The sequence below is a fragment of the Acipenser ruthenus genome, chromosome 2, assembly GCF_902713425.1.
Source record: "Acipenser ruthenus chromosome 2, fAciRut3.2 maternal haplotype, whole genome shotgun sequence".
NCBI classification, from domain to species: Eukaryota; Metazoa; Chordata; class Actinopteri; order Acipenseriformes; family Acipenseridae; genus Acipenser; species Acipenser ruthenus.
The window spans coordinates 57104939-57122857 of NC_081190.1; the positions used below are offsets into that span (position 1 = coordinate 57104939).

General features: G+C 38.7%; 1 protein-coding gene across 5 annotated transcripts in view; it reads right to left on the bottom strand.

Annotated features, from left to right (window-relative positions):
• LOC117409483 (circadian locomoter output cycles protein kaput-like) overlaps nucleotides 1-17919 on the bottom strand; it is a 71529-nt gene that overhangs the window by 2024 nt on the left and 51586 nt on the right. For 4 of the 5 annotated variants that reach the window (XM_034015622.3, XM_034015620.3, XM_034015619.3 and 1 more), the window contains 8 exons: nucleotides 7471-7618; nucleotides 6948-7023; nucleotides 6290-6434; nucleotides 5948-6051; nucleotides 5329-5424; nucleotides 4769-4927; nucleotides 4074-4292; nucleotides 1235-1443 (listed from right to left, as the gene is read on the bottom strand). In XM_034015622.3, the coding sequence (XP_033871513.1) occupies nucleotides 1235-1443; nucleotides 4074-4292; nucleotides 4769-4927; nucleotides 5329-5424; nucleotides 5948-6051; nucleotides 6290-6434; nucleotides 6948-7023; nucleotides 7471-7618 (1156 nt within the window). The remainder of the gene's footprint in view (nucleotides 1-1234; nucleotides 1444-4073; nucleotides 4293-4768; nucleotides 4928-5328; nucleotides 5425-5947; nucleotides 6052-6289; nucleotides 6435-6947; nucleotides 7024-7470; nucleotides 7619-17919) is intronic. The other variant, XM_034015621.3, reaches the window with a different exon arrangement.

The window sequence follows — 17919 nt, forward strand, 5'->3', positions numbered from 1 at the left end:
TAGTCCTATACTTTGGGTTGTCATGTTGGAAGATACACTGACTGCCTATCAGCCTACGAGCAGATGGTATCATTGTACTTTGTAGAATGTTTTGATGCATGGCTGCATTCATTCGATCTTCAATCACATTAATGTCTCCAGTCCCTGAACTGCTAAAACACCCCCATATCATAATCAAACCACCTTCATGTTTAACTGTAGGTACAAGGTTTTTATTCATTGAAGGCATTCCCTTTTTTCTCCAAACATACTGTAGTTCATTTGTTGGGGAAAAGAAAATATTTTAGTCTCATTGGACCAGAGAATTATGTTGAAGAATTCCAGTTCATATTTCTTGGCAAACTGTACACGGTTTGTTTTATGAATTTCCTTTAAAAGTGGTTTGCAGCAAGGTCTACGTGGTCTTCTGTGTTCATGTGCCTTTGTGCAATTCTTTCATGCACTATTATGCCTGATGCTTCTAAATCTTGAAATCCTTGGCTGTTAATCTTGGATTTTTTTAGCTGCTTGGACGACTTTCCTACCTGCTGTAGGCCTACCCATAATTTTCTTTGGAAACTCGCTTCTTTCAAGTGTTTCAGCTGGATTTGTTCTGTGGTACTTATTGGTTATTGCTCTGATTGTGGATTTTGGTATTTCATATTTCTTTGATACTGTTCTGTAGCTATTTCCTTTGTTGTAGTTTACTATGAGTGCTTTTCTCAAACGTGAATCCAATTCCTTTGTTTTGACCATCATCTGCTGTGTTAAAACATTTTTCTTTAAAAGATGTTGGAAATAATTACCTCTTTTACTTTATATTGACTTTATATTGCAGCTTAATTACTGGGTAATGGTTTTCAATCAATGAATATATTTTTTAATTATTTCTATTACATTTTTACAGACTTGTAATGTAAACGTGCCAATATTTTTGTCATGAACAAATATTAGAAATTGCTTAAGTGCTGGTGTTTTTTTTTAATATTTTATAAAGATTGATGGTTACACTACCAGAAATTTAGTATTTTGGTCTCTGTAATATTAGTTAACAGGTTTACTTTAATTCTCATATTAGGGTGCCAACGAGACTGCAGTAGTGGGTTTGTTTGTAAATAACATGCAAATGGGGGCAAATGAGAATCTTAAAATTATGATTATTGGTACTGTAGGACTTTTTGTATTTATAAAATTTGACCACACGGATAACATCATTAATTTGCTTCAAATCTAGTATCTTGTGTCCCTTACTTACCGTATCGGTCTGTCCTGAGTGAAAGTGGCCACTGCCCCACTTTGGTTGGTGTTTTGGGGTAAACTGGATGCAATCTGTACCATGTTTGCAGATCCCGGCTGAGAGATCATCATAGTGTTATACAGTGAGGGGGGGAATGTGTTTTGAGGCTGGCTGTGCAGGGAAGTCTGCTGGCTGTGTGCTGTTCGCAGAGACTGCTGAGACTGTTGCTATATAGAGGAAAATAAAAATAAAAATTAAAAAAAAACTTTATATATAATAATGATAAACCATTTTATATAGCGCCTTTAAAAGCAATATCTCAAAGCGCTTTACAAACAAACAAAACAGAAAACAAAAACAGTCATAAAAATGCCTTTCTAAAAAAGTAGGTCTTTAAGCTAGATTTGAAAGCATTTAATAGTGGCAGAATCCCTGATCTCTAGGAATGGTGTTCCAAAGTTTTGGGGCATAACAACAGAAAGCCCTGTCGCCCACAGAACGTAGGTGAACAGAGGGAACACATAACAATCCAAGATCAGTTGAGCGAAGGTTGCTTGAAGGGGTGTAGACTGATAAGAGATCAGAGAAATACTGTGGAGCCAAACTATGTAAAGCCTTAAAAGTAAGAAGTCAAATTTTAAAAATCGACACGAAACCTGACAGGCAACCAGTGCAGGGACTCTAGAACAGGAGTGATATGATCCCTTACAAGTGACCTTGTCAGGATACGAGCTGCTGAGTTCTGAACATGTTGTAATCTGGACAGTGTGCTTTTGGAGACGACTGCAAGCAGAGCGCTACAATCAATCCTCGAAAAAACAAATGCATGAACCAGCTTTTCAGCTACAGAAACAGAAAGCATAGGTCGCACCCTATAGATGTTTCTAAGGTGGAAAAATGATGCCTTTACAGTATTCTGCACATGAGGTCCAAAAGTTAATCCACAATCAAAAATAACTCCCACTAAACTCAAGCATAGTACCATCAACTGACAAGTTTACAGCATTGGTTTTACATATCTGGTGGGCAGTGCCTAGCAACATAACCTCTGTCTTGTCACAGTTAAGATGCAGAAAGTTTTGTGACATACAATTCTTAATATCAGAAATGCAATCAGCAAGCACAGAGGCAGCAACATCAACATCAGATTTAGTATGCACATAAATGTGGGTGTCATCTGCATACAAATGATAATTCAGGCCATGTAATCTTAGTATGTGACCAAGGGGAAACATGTGAATACTAAATAGTAGAGGGCCCAGAATTGAGCCTTGTGGGACACCAGATGTTACCAGCCCAACCTCAGAACTAAAACCGCCAAGAGAGACAAAGTGTTGGTGCCCAGTAAGATAAGACTGAAACCATTTTAGTGCAATGCCAGAAATGCCAAACAAATCTTCTAACCTATCAAGTAGGATAGCATGATTTACAGTGTCGAATGCAGCACTGAGATCCAAAAGAATTAAAATTGATAACGCACCTGAGTCAGCTGCCATAAGAAGATTGTTTGTAACTTTAACAAGGGCAATTTCAGTACTGTGTAGTTGTCGAAAACCAGATTGCAAAGCTTCATAGTGTTTATTTGCAGTTAGATGGCAATTTAATTGCAAAGTGACAGTTCGCTCTAATATTTTAGCAAGACTGGGCAGATTTGAGATGCCTCGACGATAATTATTAAAATTATCCAAAGCCATGTTAGCTTTTTTAGGCACTGGAGTGACGGCCGCCAGTTGGTGCTCAGTGGATTTCTGCGCAACTAATGATATCATTGTTTATCAGACATTTCTGTGTGAAACATGGTTAAAATATATATATTCAGGTCTCTGGCTGGCATAATAAAAACAACATTAAGACAAGCTTTGCATTAAGCCTTTTCTTAACTGACAGGATATCAAGGTTTTTTCAGAAAACAATAACACAACAAGCGGCAAGTACACCTCAATAATAAGAACTGGGGCGGCTATTCTTCTCAGGAACTAAATCGGAAAGAAAACATCCTCTTGGGCTAATGTCAGTGATAATTCTGTGATCCATTAATAATAATAACCGTGTTGCTTCACATACGGAATGCTTTATCAATAGTTTTTGCGCAGATATAGTTCCTTACCAAAAAGATAAAAAAGTAGCCTTTATTTAAAAATACAAAGAAAAGCATACACACTCCAAAACGCGTAAGGTGCAAAGTACACAATTAAATCAGTATGAGAAAAATATTACTCACACACTATACCTATTTTCTTTTGGGTTAAATAAAAAATAATTGTGGAGCACATTAAGTGTACTAGTGCTTCCTCCTTTGAATGAAATATTTCCTTGGCAGAGTTTGCAGATTCTTTGGTAAAGAAATTCCACACAATGCTGTTGTGCTTGGATGCCATGTTTTACAACAACAACAACAACAACAACGGAATATGGCCAACAGATGTCGCAAAGAATCTCGCAGCATGAAGAGAGGTTTTTTAATTATTATTATTTTGATGTTTCCAGTACTTAAAAAGTCGACAGATCTGAAGGGACTCAATGTATGTGTAATATATAGTATTAAAATATGTATCATGCACTTAAAACATTAACATATGTGATTTTATTATTATTATTATTTTTTTGACCATTACCCGAAAAAGACACAGGTACCCGGGTATTTTTCACAGCGGGTACCCGGTTCTGTTTTTTTTACATGTGCCAACCTCTCTATATATTATAATGTCTTTGCTATATCATAAGGAAGGTTAAACTGGCCAAAACAGCACTAGCGAAAAAATATTATACTTACCAAAGAACTGTCAAGAAACTTCAAAGTGCTCTAATTAAGTTTTACTTGAGTGATGGTCATTAAGACACGTTCCTGGAAACTCACCGGTGTTAACGTGGTGTTTTGCTCTCTTAGTAAAGGCTGCTGCTGTATGACATGCTGTGTGCCAATATGACCCGTGCTCATGCCTCCTTGGATTGGACTTGCTGGAATGACTTGTCCCTGCATTGTGATTGAGGTGGCCTGCTGCACTGTAGGTTGATTTACACTGGAAAGCTGCACAGAACCAAAGTTTAGCCCACCAACAGGCTGCTGCAGAAACATCTTAAAAAATATAAAAAGATAAAACAAGTTTTAACTAAACTACACATACAACAGCAAGTGGGGACGTTTGTAAAGTCATCCAGATCAATATAATGCTCAGCAATCAAAGAAACTCTACAGTACATCATATACTGTGATAGCTATGGGATTTAAAAAAAAAAAAAATGGTGCCAATGAATGTGTTCGACTTTAGTTTGTTGCTTATCATTTTTATAGGTTTACATTGGAATAAAATCAATTTTCACATTTAAAATGTCTCCTTCTCATGTTAAACCTCTGGTACTACCAATAGAAAGGTACACAATAAAAAAAGGAACTAATCACCCTGTCAACCTGTTTCTCTCAGAAAAAACACATCTGATAATCATTTGAATCAATATAGCCAGTAAGCAAAAAAGAAAGGAAACCAATGACAATCACTTTGTACCTATGCCAAAACTGGGGGGCTGGCCAACAGTCAGTATAGTGTGGCTCACCTGTAGTCCTTGTCCCTGAACCATTTGGAGCTGCTCCTGAATCTTTCGTAACTCGTCTTGCTGTCTCTGGATGTTTGCCTCAATCATCCGTGTCCTCTGTTCCAGTTGATCTTTGAGATGCTGCATTGCTCCAAGCTGGGCGGAGAACTGCAATATGGGCTGAACACAAGTTAATCTAAGGTCACAAAATGACGTAGGTTATATTGTGTGGGTATTATTTAATACCAGTTCTTCCGAGTAGAAAACATAAAATAATTATAAAGTTCTAAAAAAAATAAATAAACTGCATTACTATTTGTTATTTACTGTACCTGCAGTGCATCTGTGTCTTAAAATCAAGATTTTGTAAAATACAAAAAAAAAAAAAAGTTAAGAAATAGTAGTCACAGCCACTTAAAAGTACCATACACGTTAAAAGTACTGACAAATACACAAACATATTCCTTATCAAGACTGAAGGCTAGTGACATAAAATGTAAAGTCCTTCTTTTCAGTGAACTCCATGGGTATGAAACTCACTATTGTGTTGACCAGTGTATAAACACATGCTATGTTCTCACCTGTGACATGTTGGGTGGAATCTGCAGAGTCGCAGGCTGCTGGGTGATCATGGGTGGGGCCATAGCCTGGCCAGTGTTTTGAGAACTCATTGATTGCTAGTGAAAGAGGGAAAACAAGGAAGGAACAGATTTTAACACAAGAAGTAGAATGGTCTACATTAAGTAATTGTCTTCCTAGTGATATTCTGTGATCACAAAGACTTATTACAAAAAAAAAGTAAATATGCTGCAGGTTTCGCAGCATTCTTTAAACACCACTATAATGGTATTATGAATGTTTTAAATTATTTAAACACCACTATATCTGTATTATAAATGCATTACATTTGCAAATATATACTAAACTCACTCATTATATTCTTCAGTAATAATTAAAGAAATATACTCATGTTATTAGTTAGTACGATTTTTATCTTTTTTCTTTACATACAGTCCCAAGAAAGCAGTTAACCCAGACAAAATACACTGTCCATAATAATTGTATTGAACAGTGAAGTACAAACAGCTAAAACTCACAGAACATAGATTTTTGAAGAATGAGCCTTGATTAGTCTCATTCCCAACATCTCTTATGTTCTTATAAAGATGATATGCAAAATGTAACAGCTTTGATCCTTACCTGGCTGCTTATTGATGATCTTCTCTGTGAAGTCATTTCAATTGCTGAAGCCATAGACTGTCGTGGGGGTGTGCTGGTTTCTGTTTGTAGCTTTGTGGGGGTTGCTATAAAAAACAAACAAAACCAAAAAACATTATTCTTGTCAATGCAGAATACAACCTTATGGTGTTAAGTGCTTATGATAAGACGTGTATTAAGATGAACATTTTTTTTTAACATTTGTTATTAGGAGTAACCTACATGTCAACTTTTACATATCCATTGGATCAAATTAAACAGAACACAGTACTGTTTTTAATAATAATTCTATGAATATTCATGCAGCAAGTCTACTATACTTACAAGTCGGGTCAGACACTGCTGTGTGTGATGAGGACTTCCGTGAACTCCTTGAGGAGGCTGAAGGAGTCCGACTGTGATCAAATCTTTCCAGAGCCTCCTTTAGACTGACAGTGTTCAGCTGGGAATCCGACCCAGAGTCTTGACTCTGTGCACACATACAATCATTTCCTTAGAAGTGTCTGCATCTTAAATATTAGTTGGCAATTTGTTCAAGCAAGTGTAAAAGCAAACACATTTTTTTGAAGAATAAAACACTATAAAACTAGCAACAAATGACTTACAATAAATGCAGTACAGTTATTCAGTAGTTTATTGCTTAACACATTAATATTTTATTCTTCTTAAAAAATGTCTTTACCTTAGCATACACTTTACCTTTACAGTATTCTAATACAGTAATAGTTGTAACACCTTTACCAGTAAGATTTATGAATAACAACAGCAAGTCCTTGTGACCAGGTCAATAAAGACCAACACTAAGAAAACCAATTAAGTCTTTGTATTTCCATCAACTATTTTCTCTCTGTTTGAGAGTATTTTACTCATATGTGATCGTAACAAGAGGGATTTCACCAGAATAATGAAACTCATACTGCTGTTTTGAGCTGAAGACTGCATTCAAATGCAAGTCAGAAAAGCAAGTCTAAAATGGGGTCACCTTATCTGCAGCCACCTCCTGTGCAGTCTCTTCAATCCCAAGCTCTCTTCTTCGTTCTGCTCTTACCTCATCATAGCTGTACAACACATAGAAAAATGTGGCTTAGATCATTATGTGCCTTAAAAAATGTTTTTCGGATGTATTCATCAAGGCTGACTGAAAGGAAGCGAGGTGGGGAAAGTATTAGCTGTGCAATGAAGGCCTTAGGACAAGCATCTGAAACTGTAGACTGTGCAGCAGTAGTACAGTATGCTTACCCACACCAGTTCCTTAAAATCAGCTGTAAAATCTGTCAGAAGCAATGTTTGCTTAAAATAGTTAGCTCCTGCCGAAGTACTTCATGGCACAAAATAGTAACTCATCCCATCTATATTCTCTAAAACACTGGCAACTAAAATATGAGAAGGTCAACCATATTCACTCTTTCAATTGACAAAGAATGATTAAAGTATTAAAGAGTATTTCTGAATTTTGAAGAGGTGTACAAAGTACAATTACAATTGTATTATATAGTTCTCTTTACCTTACTACAGTGTGTGTACAGACAATGAACTCAGGTCTGGAGTTCCACTGGTGGTAAGTGATATAGTAGTGGGTCTGAAGCCAAATCCACTGCTGTCCTTTGGTCAAGAATCTGTAGTAACATGATTTTCCCTTCCCATACTGCATTACTAGAAAACAAAAAGAATGACCACAGTCAATTTGGTATACTATCTAGACATTGCTGGGAACCAATTGTCCTGAGAGATTATACTTCTTGTACACACGAGTGGCTCAACATCTCTTATGCCATAGGCATTACTAGGTCCCACAGTATATTCAGTCACACGACAATACAAGGCAATGGATATCGCAAGAAAATTGAAACAAAAAGCATTAACTGTAATAGTAATTAACATACAAATACACAGTACTATAGATAGTATGTATTTAAAATATTTATTTAGAATACTGTATGTCAAAAGAGAAATAACAAACATTAAAAGACAGGGTTGAGGGATGCTTTGAGGAGGACGGAGGCAGGTATAGAGAGCTTTGTGTAGTTTTTACAATATTATTAAGGGAAAATTTTACCAAATTTCATCAGAAAACGTTATCTAACTATGGATAACAGTGGTGAGAATAGCGTGTCTCAATATGAAGACCCAGAAAAGCAAAGTGCTGCCCATATCACCACCAAAGCAAAGCCAAGGTGAGAATAACCCTGAGAGGAAAACAAATAAATAAATGAAATAAAAAACAATTTTTAAAAAAATCAGCAATGAAGCAATATTTGAGGAGCTGAAAAACCTTCGAATGATGTTGGAACTTAATAATATGGAAATTAAAACCAATCTACAGGATAAGTCTACAGAAATAGAAGCAGCTCAATATCGGATATCCTATGCAGAAGACGCGATAAGGAAACAGGACTCAGTCTGTGTAAACCTAAACCAACAGGCAGAGCAATTAAAAGAGAAACTTGAAGATTTTCAGAACAGAGCTAGGCGAGAAAAATATACAAAGTGTTGGTCTTGTTGAGGGAAGTGAAGGTACTACCTGTACATAATTTATTTAACGACTCTTGACAGACATTTTACGAAAAGATTCAGTTGTTAACATAATTTCATTTGAAGTGGAATGAGCTCACATAATTGGAACAGAGAAGCAGGGAGGCTTTGAATCCCCAAGACATTGCCAAATTACTCTGATACAAGGACAAACAGAAAATACTATGACTGGCTCAACAAAGATCAACACTGAAATACAAGGCACACCAAATTTCAATCTGTGGAGACTTTTCAGCTGAAGCTCAGTGCAAAAGAATGGAGTTTAACCATGTGAAAGAAATAATAAAGGGTAAAAATGTGAGGCATGATTTACCCATCTTGGCTCTGCAACAGTAAGGGTTTATCTCTTCAAAATGGTCCAGGAAGCTGAAAAGTTTATTTGGGACACATTTAAGTCAGAGTGTGGAGTTGAAAGAGATATAGTTGACTGACAAAAAGGCTATTCATCTCAAGAAAACATAATAATGTAAATAAAATAATATTTAGCATAGGTTACTCAATCTAATAATCACTAATTAGTTAGTTATTGGAATCTTAACTTGATATGTATATATTCTGTATATGCTCATTTTTGCCAACATTTCTAATAAACATATTTAAGACATTACATTTCCTGAATTATTAGACTAGAAACAACTTATTAATTTAATGTTTCATAATTTACATGCTCTTAAAATGGTTACAATATAAATGATACACATATTAAGTTATTTCCTTTAAATACTAAATTAATTTAACAAACCCTTAACTATCGAATGTTTTGCATTACATACTCCCCACTACATAGCTCTTTACCCACTCTGAGATGTGGTCAAGACCTTTTATTCTTAGTTTATTTTTTAGTGCGACTACATGTTGTTTAGCTGGCAGTTCTGTGTCAACTTGTTTTGTAAATGTAAGCTTTTCCATTGAACTTCCTCTAAATTTAAAATGTTTACTTTTTACACATTACAGTCAAGTTAAAATTCCAGTTTGTGAATCTATATACAATTGCTGTTTTAGCTCGAAGATATCTTTTGGATACAACTGTAGCATTAAGAATAGAAAATGGTTCGATAACGGATCATTTGTTTGTGTTAAAAGCAATTTATTGGAATGTTAACGGTATTTATAGTCCAGTAAAACGTACACAAATGTTATCCAATTAAGAAAAAAAAAAAAAAAAAAAACCTGTGACTTTGCCTTTCTGCAAAAGACATTTCACTGAGGAGGAGTCTCTCTAACTGAAATGCAGATGAGTGGGCCATGTATTTGTATCTTGCCTTAATTCGAAATCTAGGGGAGTTGTTGTATGCACCTAACATAAATAATCCATTCTCTGCAATCTGTTCAAAATAAATATTTACTTGGGGGCAGCACCTGTAATCAAAGAAGGGGAATTCAACACTACCTTTAATGCACATATTGATCGCTTGTACTTAGTACAAAAACCACTTCACCACATACAATATAAATCCTGTTAATGTATTGTGTGAAGAGATTGGTCTCATGGGTTGTTGGAGAACCCTTCATATATCTGTAAGGGAATTTACTTTTAAGTACCTCAATTCAACCAATTGCATTATCAGACCATGATGCCCCCATTACATTAACTATGAAGCTGAGCACCTACTTGATATATGACAAGACATTTGCTAAATGTATTCATAAATATTAATATAAATACAGAAGCATCCCCTTTCATGTTATGGGACACATTAAACGTCTATCCTAGAGGTAGGATTGTTGCCTTTTCTGCATCAACAAGAAAAGAAAAAATGAAGTAAGTATCTGATTTGGAGGTGGAAATCAAAAACATTGATGAGAAATTCAAAGGTTGATCATCAAATAAAAACTATTCCAAACTGGTAAAGAAAGTTTGAACTAAATAATCTTCTAAATACTAAATCAGTATTTTACATAAATTGTATAAAAAGAGGTTATTACTTCTTTTGGGAAAAGTCAGGTAAATTATTCTCTAATTTTATTAAGCACGTCAAAGAAACATCGTTTATTTCTGCAATCAGATCTAAAACAAACAATATACTGCAGAAACAAAATCCGTAGATTAATAATGAATATGTTAATTTTTACAATAACTTACTCTTATAAATTGCATTGTAACACTGAAGACTTTAATAAATGTATTGAGAAGTTTTCAATTTCCAAGCTTTTCAGTTTATAGTAAATATAATTGTATTTGGCTGAATATTTCGGTATCACTATTCACAATGACTAAGAAAATGATCTCATAAAATCTCCATCCAATCTTAGCAAAAAAATGTAAATCAAATTAGAAAATTGGGTTAAATTAAAATGTTCCCTTTCAGAGAGGATAGAAGTTATTAAGATGGGGATTTTCCTATAATAGCATATCTTCTTTATATGATCCCCCTAAAAATTCCCCTTCACTACTCCAAGCAAATTAATAACATTGTTTCTCAATTTGGGAGAAAAAAAACCCAACAAGAATCAGACTTGATTTGGGGAAACCTGCAACTACAATTCAATGAAAAACCCTTTATGAATGAATATTGGAAAGATAAAGTAATCAGATAGATAATTAATCTATTTGAGAAACATATTGGTTGTCATTTATATACTTAAAAGAACAGTATACATTGCAGATTGGTGGTGATTCCAGAATGTATAGTTAAATTAGAAACTCACATCAATTAATCTGGTCCCAGACTACAATGTCCAGTATTGTCATCACTCGGAATATTTCAAAAGGATGTAAAGAATCAGCAACAACAAAAAATTATATATATATATATATATATATATATATATATATATATATATATATTGTGAGGAAAGGGTAGTGGCGCTTTTAAGGAATGGCGGAGCTGTGAGAAAAACTACTCAACCCAGGACTCCTACTGCCAATTAATTGGGGGGGGTCTGGGTTTAAAAGGAGGCAGGTCAGAGCCATAGGGCGGTGTGGGGAACACAGGCCTGCTGTTCTACAAGAAGGTAGTGTGGAAACGCAAGTACTTTGAGAAAACAACGCAAGGTAAAAGCTATCGGGTTACGTTAAATCCTGGCAGTGTTTAGTGATAAGAAAACACGATTTTTCCTCTGGTTGAGGTAGCCTTTTTGTTTTGTTGTAAAAGTTTATTTATTTTCTTTTACTGGGGTTATGTGAAGAGTTCCACTTTTAAAGGATGTAAAAAGAAGTAATGCTGGGTTCAGCGCGGCGGCGATACGCCCTCATAATGGCAGTGTGGGCTTTATGTTACAACCCAAAGGGGAATGGTTATTTACGTCCTGAAGCGACGCTAAATAGTAACCCAAAAGAATAAACTCTAAACCTGTTGTTTATGTTTTGAAAAGACATTGAAACAGTAACCTGAAAAGAAATGGACTCTGAGACGGGAAGTATCAGACGCTCTTTATTATAACACTGAACACAGGACGCTCGTATTGAGGAGGAATACAGTATGCTTCTGTGGACGACCGGGAGTTGGCTGCCGGAGGTCCATCTCCACAGCCTGGATATAACTGGTGCTATCTCTGTTTTCTCCTTGGTACGTCTGGGCTGTTGCAATTGTATTTCTGGTGCTCCTCTTGAAGGCGGATTCCATCCGTGCTTACCTGTATTACTGGTCTACCCCAACCAAGGGAACCGGTCTTGTGTTTACTGCTGTTATTGATTTACTCCCACAAAGGGAGTCTGTTTTGGATCTACCCGTGGTACCGATCAACTCCAGCAAAGGGAGCTGGTTTTATACTTACCTGTGTTCCAGGTCTACCCCAGCAGAGGGAGCCTGTCTGGGACCTACCTGTGTTACCGATCGACTACAGCAGAGGGAGCTGGTTTTCTACTTACCTGTGTTACAGGTCTACCCCAGCAGAGGGAGCCTGTCTGGGACTTACCTGTGTTACCAATCGACCCCAACAGAGGGAGCTGGTTTTGTATGTTACTGTGTTACAGGTTTTCCTCGGCAGAGGGAGCCTGTCCTGGACTTACCTGTGTTGCAGGTCTACCCCAGCAGAGGGAGCTCAGCGTGTACATAACTGGGTTACAGGATCGCACCAATAGAGGGAGTTTGTTGAGTACATGCTTATGCTCCAGGACTACTCCAGTGGAGGGAACCTACTGTGTACTTACCTGGGTTACCGGGATCCATCCTGCACTTACCTGTAACCCAGGACAGCTCTAGGAGAGAAAGCTGCCCTGTTCTCACCTGCGGACTAACTCACGACAGTTGAAGGCCCTGGAGTGCTCTTCGATTTCCATAGCTTGAAGTAGCTTAGAGAGGGTTGAAGAAGTGAGTTAGTCAGTGGCCCGTACAGGGCAAGTACTTTTCCAGAAATTGATTTATTGTTGTAAATATTGTAAATAAAACTTACTTGCCTGCAATTGTGTTGAGTCTGTGCCGGTTAGTGGGACGGGAAACCGGTGATACAAACGCACTGAGCTACTGGATCCTTTACTATATATATATATATATATATATATATATATATATATATATATATATATATATATATATATATATATATATACAGTGCCTTGCAAAAGTATTCAGACCCCTGACCAATTCTCTCATATTACTGAATTACAAATGGTACACTGAAATTTCATTCTGTTTGATATTTTATTTTAAAACACTGAAACTCAAAATCAATTATTGTAAGGTGACATTGGTTTTATGTTGGGAAATATTTTTAAGTAAAAAGCTCTGATTAGTTCTGGGTAAGGATGTCTATTAAGAAATAAATAATAATAATAATAATAATAATAATAATAATAATAATAATAATAATAATAATAATAATAATAATAATAATAATAGAAAGAAAGAAAGATAAACTGCCTTTAGCACTCTGGCCGAGGACCGATAAGTCCACAGTACAGTGAGAGAGAACCATCATACTGTGTTTATGCTGCAGGGTTACATTGAGTAACTTCAGCATTTAACACCAAAAGTCCAAAAAAGGGTGTATGGCTAACTACCCCAGGACTTCAAGTGGAACACAATAAAAATTTTAAAAAGCAGAATGAGTGGCTGCTATTAACACTCTGGTCCCAAAACCAGGGTTCTGCTGATCTATTCAGTCAGCAGAACCTGGTAAAACTATGAGGCATGGCCGATACTGCAGCATTGCAAATGTCTGGAATAACGCCCAGGAGGTCACAAGGCATCTTGTGGAGTGACCAGTGACCTTTTCTGGTGGGGGCAGGTTGGCTAGATCGTATGCATTCCTGACCGTGTCTGCAATCCACCTCAACAGCTGCTGTTTAGACAGGGCTTGCCCATGGAACTTGAAACAAATAAACAATATGGAACGCTGAAATAGCTGCCAGGTAGACCATAAGCGTGGAGGGAGATTTCCTTTCATCAAAAAGGTCCTGCAGAAATTGCAGTATATATGCCATGGGGCAAGTCGTGGGGTCCAGTCTCAATGACTTTGTCAGATAACCCAAGGCAGCTCAAATGTCTCCGTTCAGGGGCCAGACCCAAAGCTGCAGAGCTGTTGGGTCTGAATGCCACAGAGTCCCCCATGCCTGGCTTAGCAGGTCGCAATGGACCAGCAGCTCCCACGGCTGACCGAACAAGAGCTGTGTCGAGAACCAGGTTCTCCTGGGCCACTTTGAGGCTACTAGGGGCATCCGAGCCAGATCTTGCCTGATCTTCACCACGCACAGTGGAAGCAGTGGCAATGGTGGGAAAGCATAGAGCAGTGTCCTGGGCCATCTATGGGCCAGCACGTCTATGCCGAGCCGGTGACCGTTCTCCACTAGGGAATACCAATGAGGACAATAGGTGGACTCCCAGATGAAGTTCACAACCTCTGGCTGAAGTTGCCATTTCCGAACTGTGAGGGCTCCCTCTCGAGAGGAGGTCCGCCGCCCAGTTCCTCACCCCTGGCAGGTGAACTGCTTTTACTGAAAGCATGTGCTCGTGAGCCCATAGCAAAAGCTCCCAGGCAACACGATTGACACAGAGACTTGAAACCCCGCTGGTGGTTGCTGTAAGCCAGCACTGTGGTGTTGTCTATACGGATCAACACGTATCTCCTTTGCATCTCCCTGAAAAAATGCTGCAGGGCCAGATGAATTGCCCGCAGTTCCACAACACTTATGTGGAGACCCATAAACCCTGTACACATAAGCCATTCTAGACAGCGCCCCAACCTAGGTTGGAAGCATCTCATCCACTGCCAGCCCAAAACGTATGCCCCGGTGTTACAGGTGCAACCAATAACGATGCTTTGTCCTTGTCAGGCACTCGCGCCTGAGCAAGCCAGAGCTGCCTTCTTACTGCCACCAATGCAGGCATGATCCTGCCAACGCCTGAGCATTGTACTTAGACAACTAGAACAGTTGGTCACTGACCAGGCTCAGCTTGTCCAACTGGAGGGGCGAGGGCCTATAATCAGAGGACAGAGATTGTAGCAGCTGTAACTGGTAAACCACCAGTATGCTACTGTAAGACACATGTAAAATGCTGAGGCCGCATAGGCCTTTTTCTGCATCATCTCAGTGACACAGCATTGCTTATTGGGACATGAAACGTCCCTTTGCAGCAAGGCTAGATTAGGCATGGAAGCCTCAACAGGCGGAAACTGGGTAAGGCCCAGCTTATCTGTGTCATGCACCCTATACAAACTGTCCAATGGCCTTGAGACAACCGGGGCAGTTGATGGTGCTCCCAGGACGATTGCACCTCATGCAAAAAGTCAGGGAGAACCGGGGGGGCCGGGCACTGGTGCACAGCAGCGGGCGCCATATCAAATATAGAGTATTTATGCTCATCTTCTGTGGCCCAAGGCATCTGCTGGGCCGTAGTAGCACGTCTGATAAGGGAGGTGAGCTCCTCCAATAGGGAGGGGCTTACCATGGGAGCCAAGATACCTGATTCCGTGTCCTCGGAATGAAAGATTAATTCTTGGGTGTCCATGTCCTCAAATGCAGCAAGGGACAAGATGTCCTTCTGCGCTGGTTGTAGGTCAGGAAATGGTGCCTGAACCCTGGGGACTGAGACAACGGGAGAACCTCGCAGCAGCTCTGTCAAAAGGGACTGCTGTTGGTCCATAGCTTTAAAAAGCTTCTCCATTTGCCCCGCATCCCGGTCAGTACTGCTGGAACGCCTGCTACAGAGGCTTCGGTTCCTCTTCCGTGGTGGAGGACCGGGGGAGCTCTCCAAGCCAGAGGATGAAGAGGAGAATTTAGAGGAGCGCGGGCTGTTGGTCCTGCTCCTACCCCTCAGAGGATCGCTTCCTAGCTCTGGTGTAAGAGGGAGTGGAGACTCTGTTGACCACACTGCAGGGGACAAATGGGGTGAGTCATTCTGAGCCGTACAATGTACACGCACAAGAACAGACAGTAAACTGATTGGTGCTGAAAACTTTGTCAGTGTCAAACTGGACCGAACGGAACAGGGTCACTGATTCTGGTATGAACCAGATGACTGGTACCGACCTTGGTACCAACTAAGGTGACTGGTACCGGCTCTGGTGCCGACCAGGTCACTAGTACTGGCTCTGGTACTGACTGGAGTGCCCTGGTACTGAAAACAGGTCACTGGTACCGGCTCAGCCCTGGTACCGGGAGCGAGTGGTACTGACTGTGTAACCAGGACAAGGTGTGCAGGTGAAGACCTATAAAAAGCCACTGGCAACTGCAAGCATGCACTGTTTAACAGACAGGGGCTGCAGATCGCCTGCTACTAGACTAATCTTGTAGCCTTTGTCAGAGCCATAACTAGGTATTTTAGCACCTGGGGCGAGCAAGAATATTTGCGCCCCCTACCATTTTTTTTTTCCGACAATATACGAGTTAGGATATGTATAATGATATATAATATGTATTGTATGTTGATAGCAATACTGCCTATTTTCTTTTTCTTTTGTAAATTTGTACTGTTAAAAAAATAAAATAAAAATAATGACACAACCAATCAGCACACACTTGAACTGTCAGATGCTGCGTAACTGTTTTGCTCCAGTCGTATTTAACCCTTTTGCCTACGCAGAATGACCATAATTAAGAATGAATAGGACAACCTTCTGTTTTAGCGCTTGTAGTTTGATAACCGTAAATCAGAAATTAAACCCTGACATATCAACAGAAAGGTATTAAGTATATTGGAGCTGTGCAATTTTACAAGGATTTCAAATCAGAAATCAGAGTTGAAATAGCTTGTTCAGTTGCAGAGCTACACAAGGTTTTGTGATGTGTGTATTTTATTTACAAAAAAGAGCTGATATGTCGAATGCAGACCAGCTGTAAGACAACTGAAACTGGAAACATAATATTATCCTGCCACACAAGAAGTTGAGTATTTATTTATTCATTCAAAAAGAAGAAACTTGCAAATACTGTATTGGTAAAAAAAAAAAACAACACATCAAACACAGACCCACAGTAAACAATAAAGACGACTAGTTGTTCCCAGTTTTAGATTTTATATGAGTTGTAGACCAGCACTTTTGGACATGTGGAATGGGAGATACAGACGTTTGAAATAGTTAAGTGCCAGTACCATTCCCCATTGAACGCGGCTGTAATGGAGGCGTGTCCCACCCACCGCAGGCCTAAACCAATTACACAGGGACATTCACCGTAGTCATGGCTATGACCCAAAAGCAAGATTGGTGATTGGACAGCTGACATATGACAAGGAACGTCATCATGACTATAGTCATGAAATTAAAGCGAGTCGTCAGCATAGGGTTAATAAATTTTTATTTATTTTTTAAACTAAGTTATTCCCCCCCCTCCCCACACAGCTTGCGCCCTGGGTGGCTTCGTGGCCTTCGTTGTCAGTGAAGCAAAAGCAGACACAACAACGGCAAAGACACACTCGAAATATTCTCTGGTTGAAAAAGGCTCTTGCCAGTTCGACAGCACAGTGTAACTAAAAAGCCCTTAACACTTGTCTTTGCAGTCAGCTTTTGCGCTAAAGAGACATGGCCAGACAGCTATGCAGGTACCATCTGTGTACAGATACAAACAGACACCTACATGCACTGGGTTTATGAAAGAAAAACAGAAAACAATCAAAACTTGCTAAATATTTAAATGCAAAAGTGGGTGGGTCCAAGCATCCTACCCCGAGGGTGGGCATTAAATTCTCATTAATCACACACTACCCCATGCAGTATTTTTTATAACCTCTGGTGAGTAATTTGTTTCCTGCCAGGGTTCTAAAGTTCTGTGTTGCTTGTTGTGGGAGGCTTACTCTATTTAGATTACATCAGTGAGTTATTAGACAGAGTGAACAGCAGAAATAATTTTATTTAAAATAATAACAACTTCGATAACTTGAAAAACTAGTTTGTGTTTGCTAACATTTCTGTGTACTTTTTTGTGAGAAGTGGCTTACCTTCAGTCAGAATCAGAGTGTATTACAAAGCATCTTGCATGAGAGATTTTCAGGTGGCCGATTTATAGGTGTTTACGGTGACTCCCTCATGGAAAATGCAGTTGG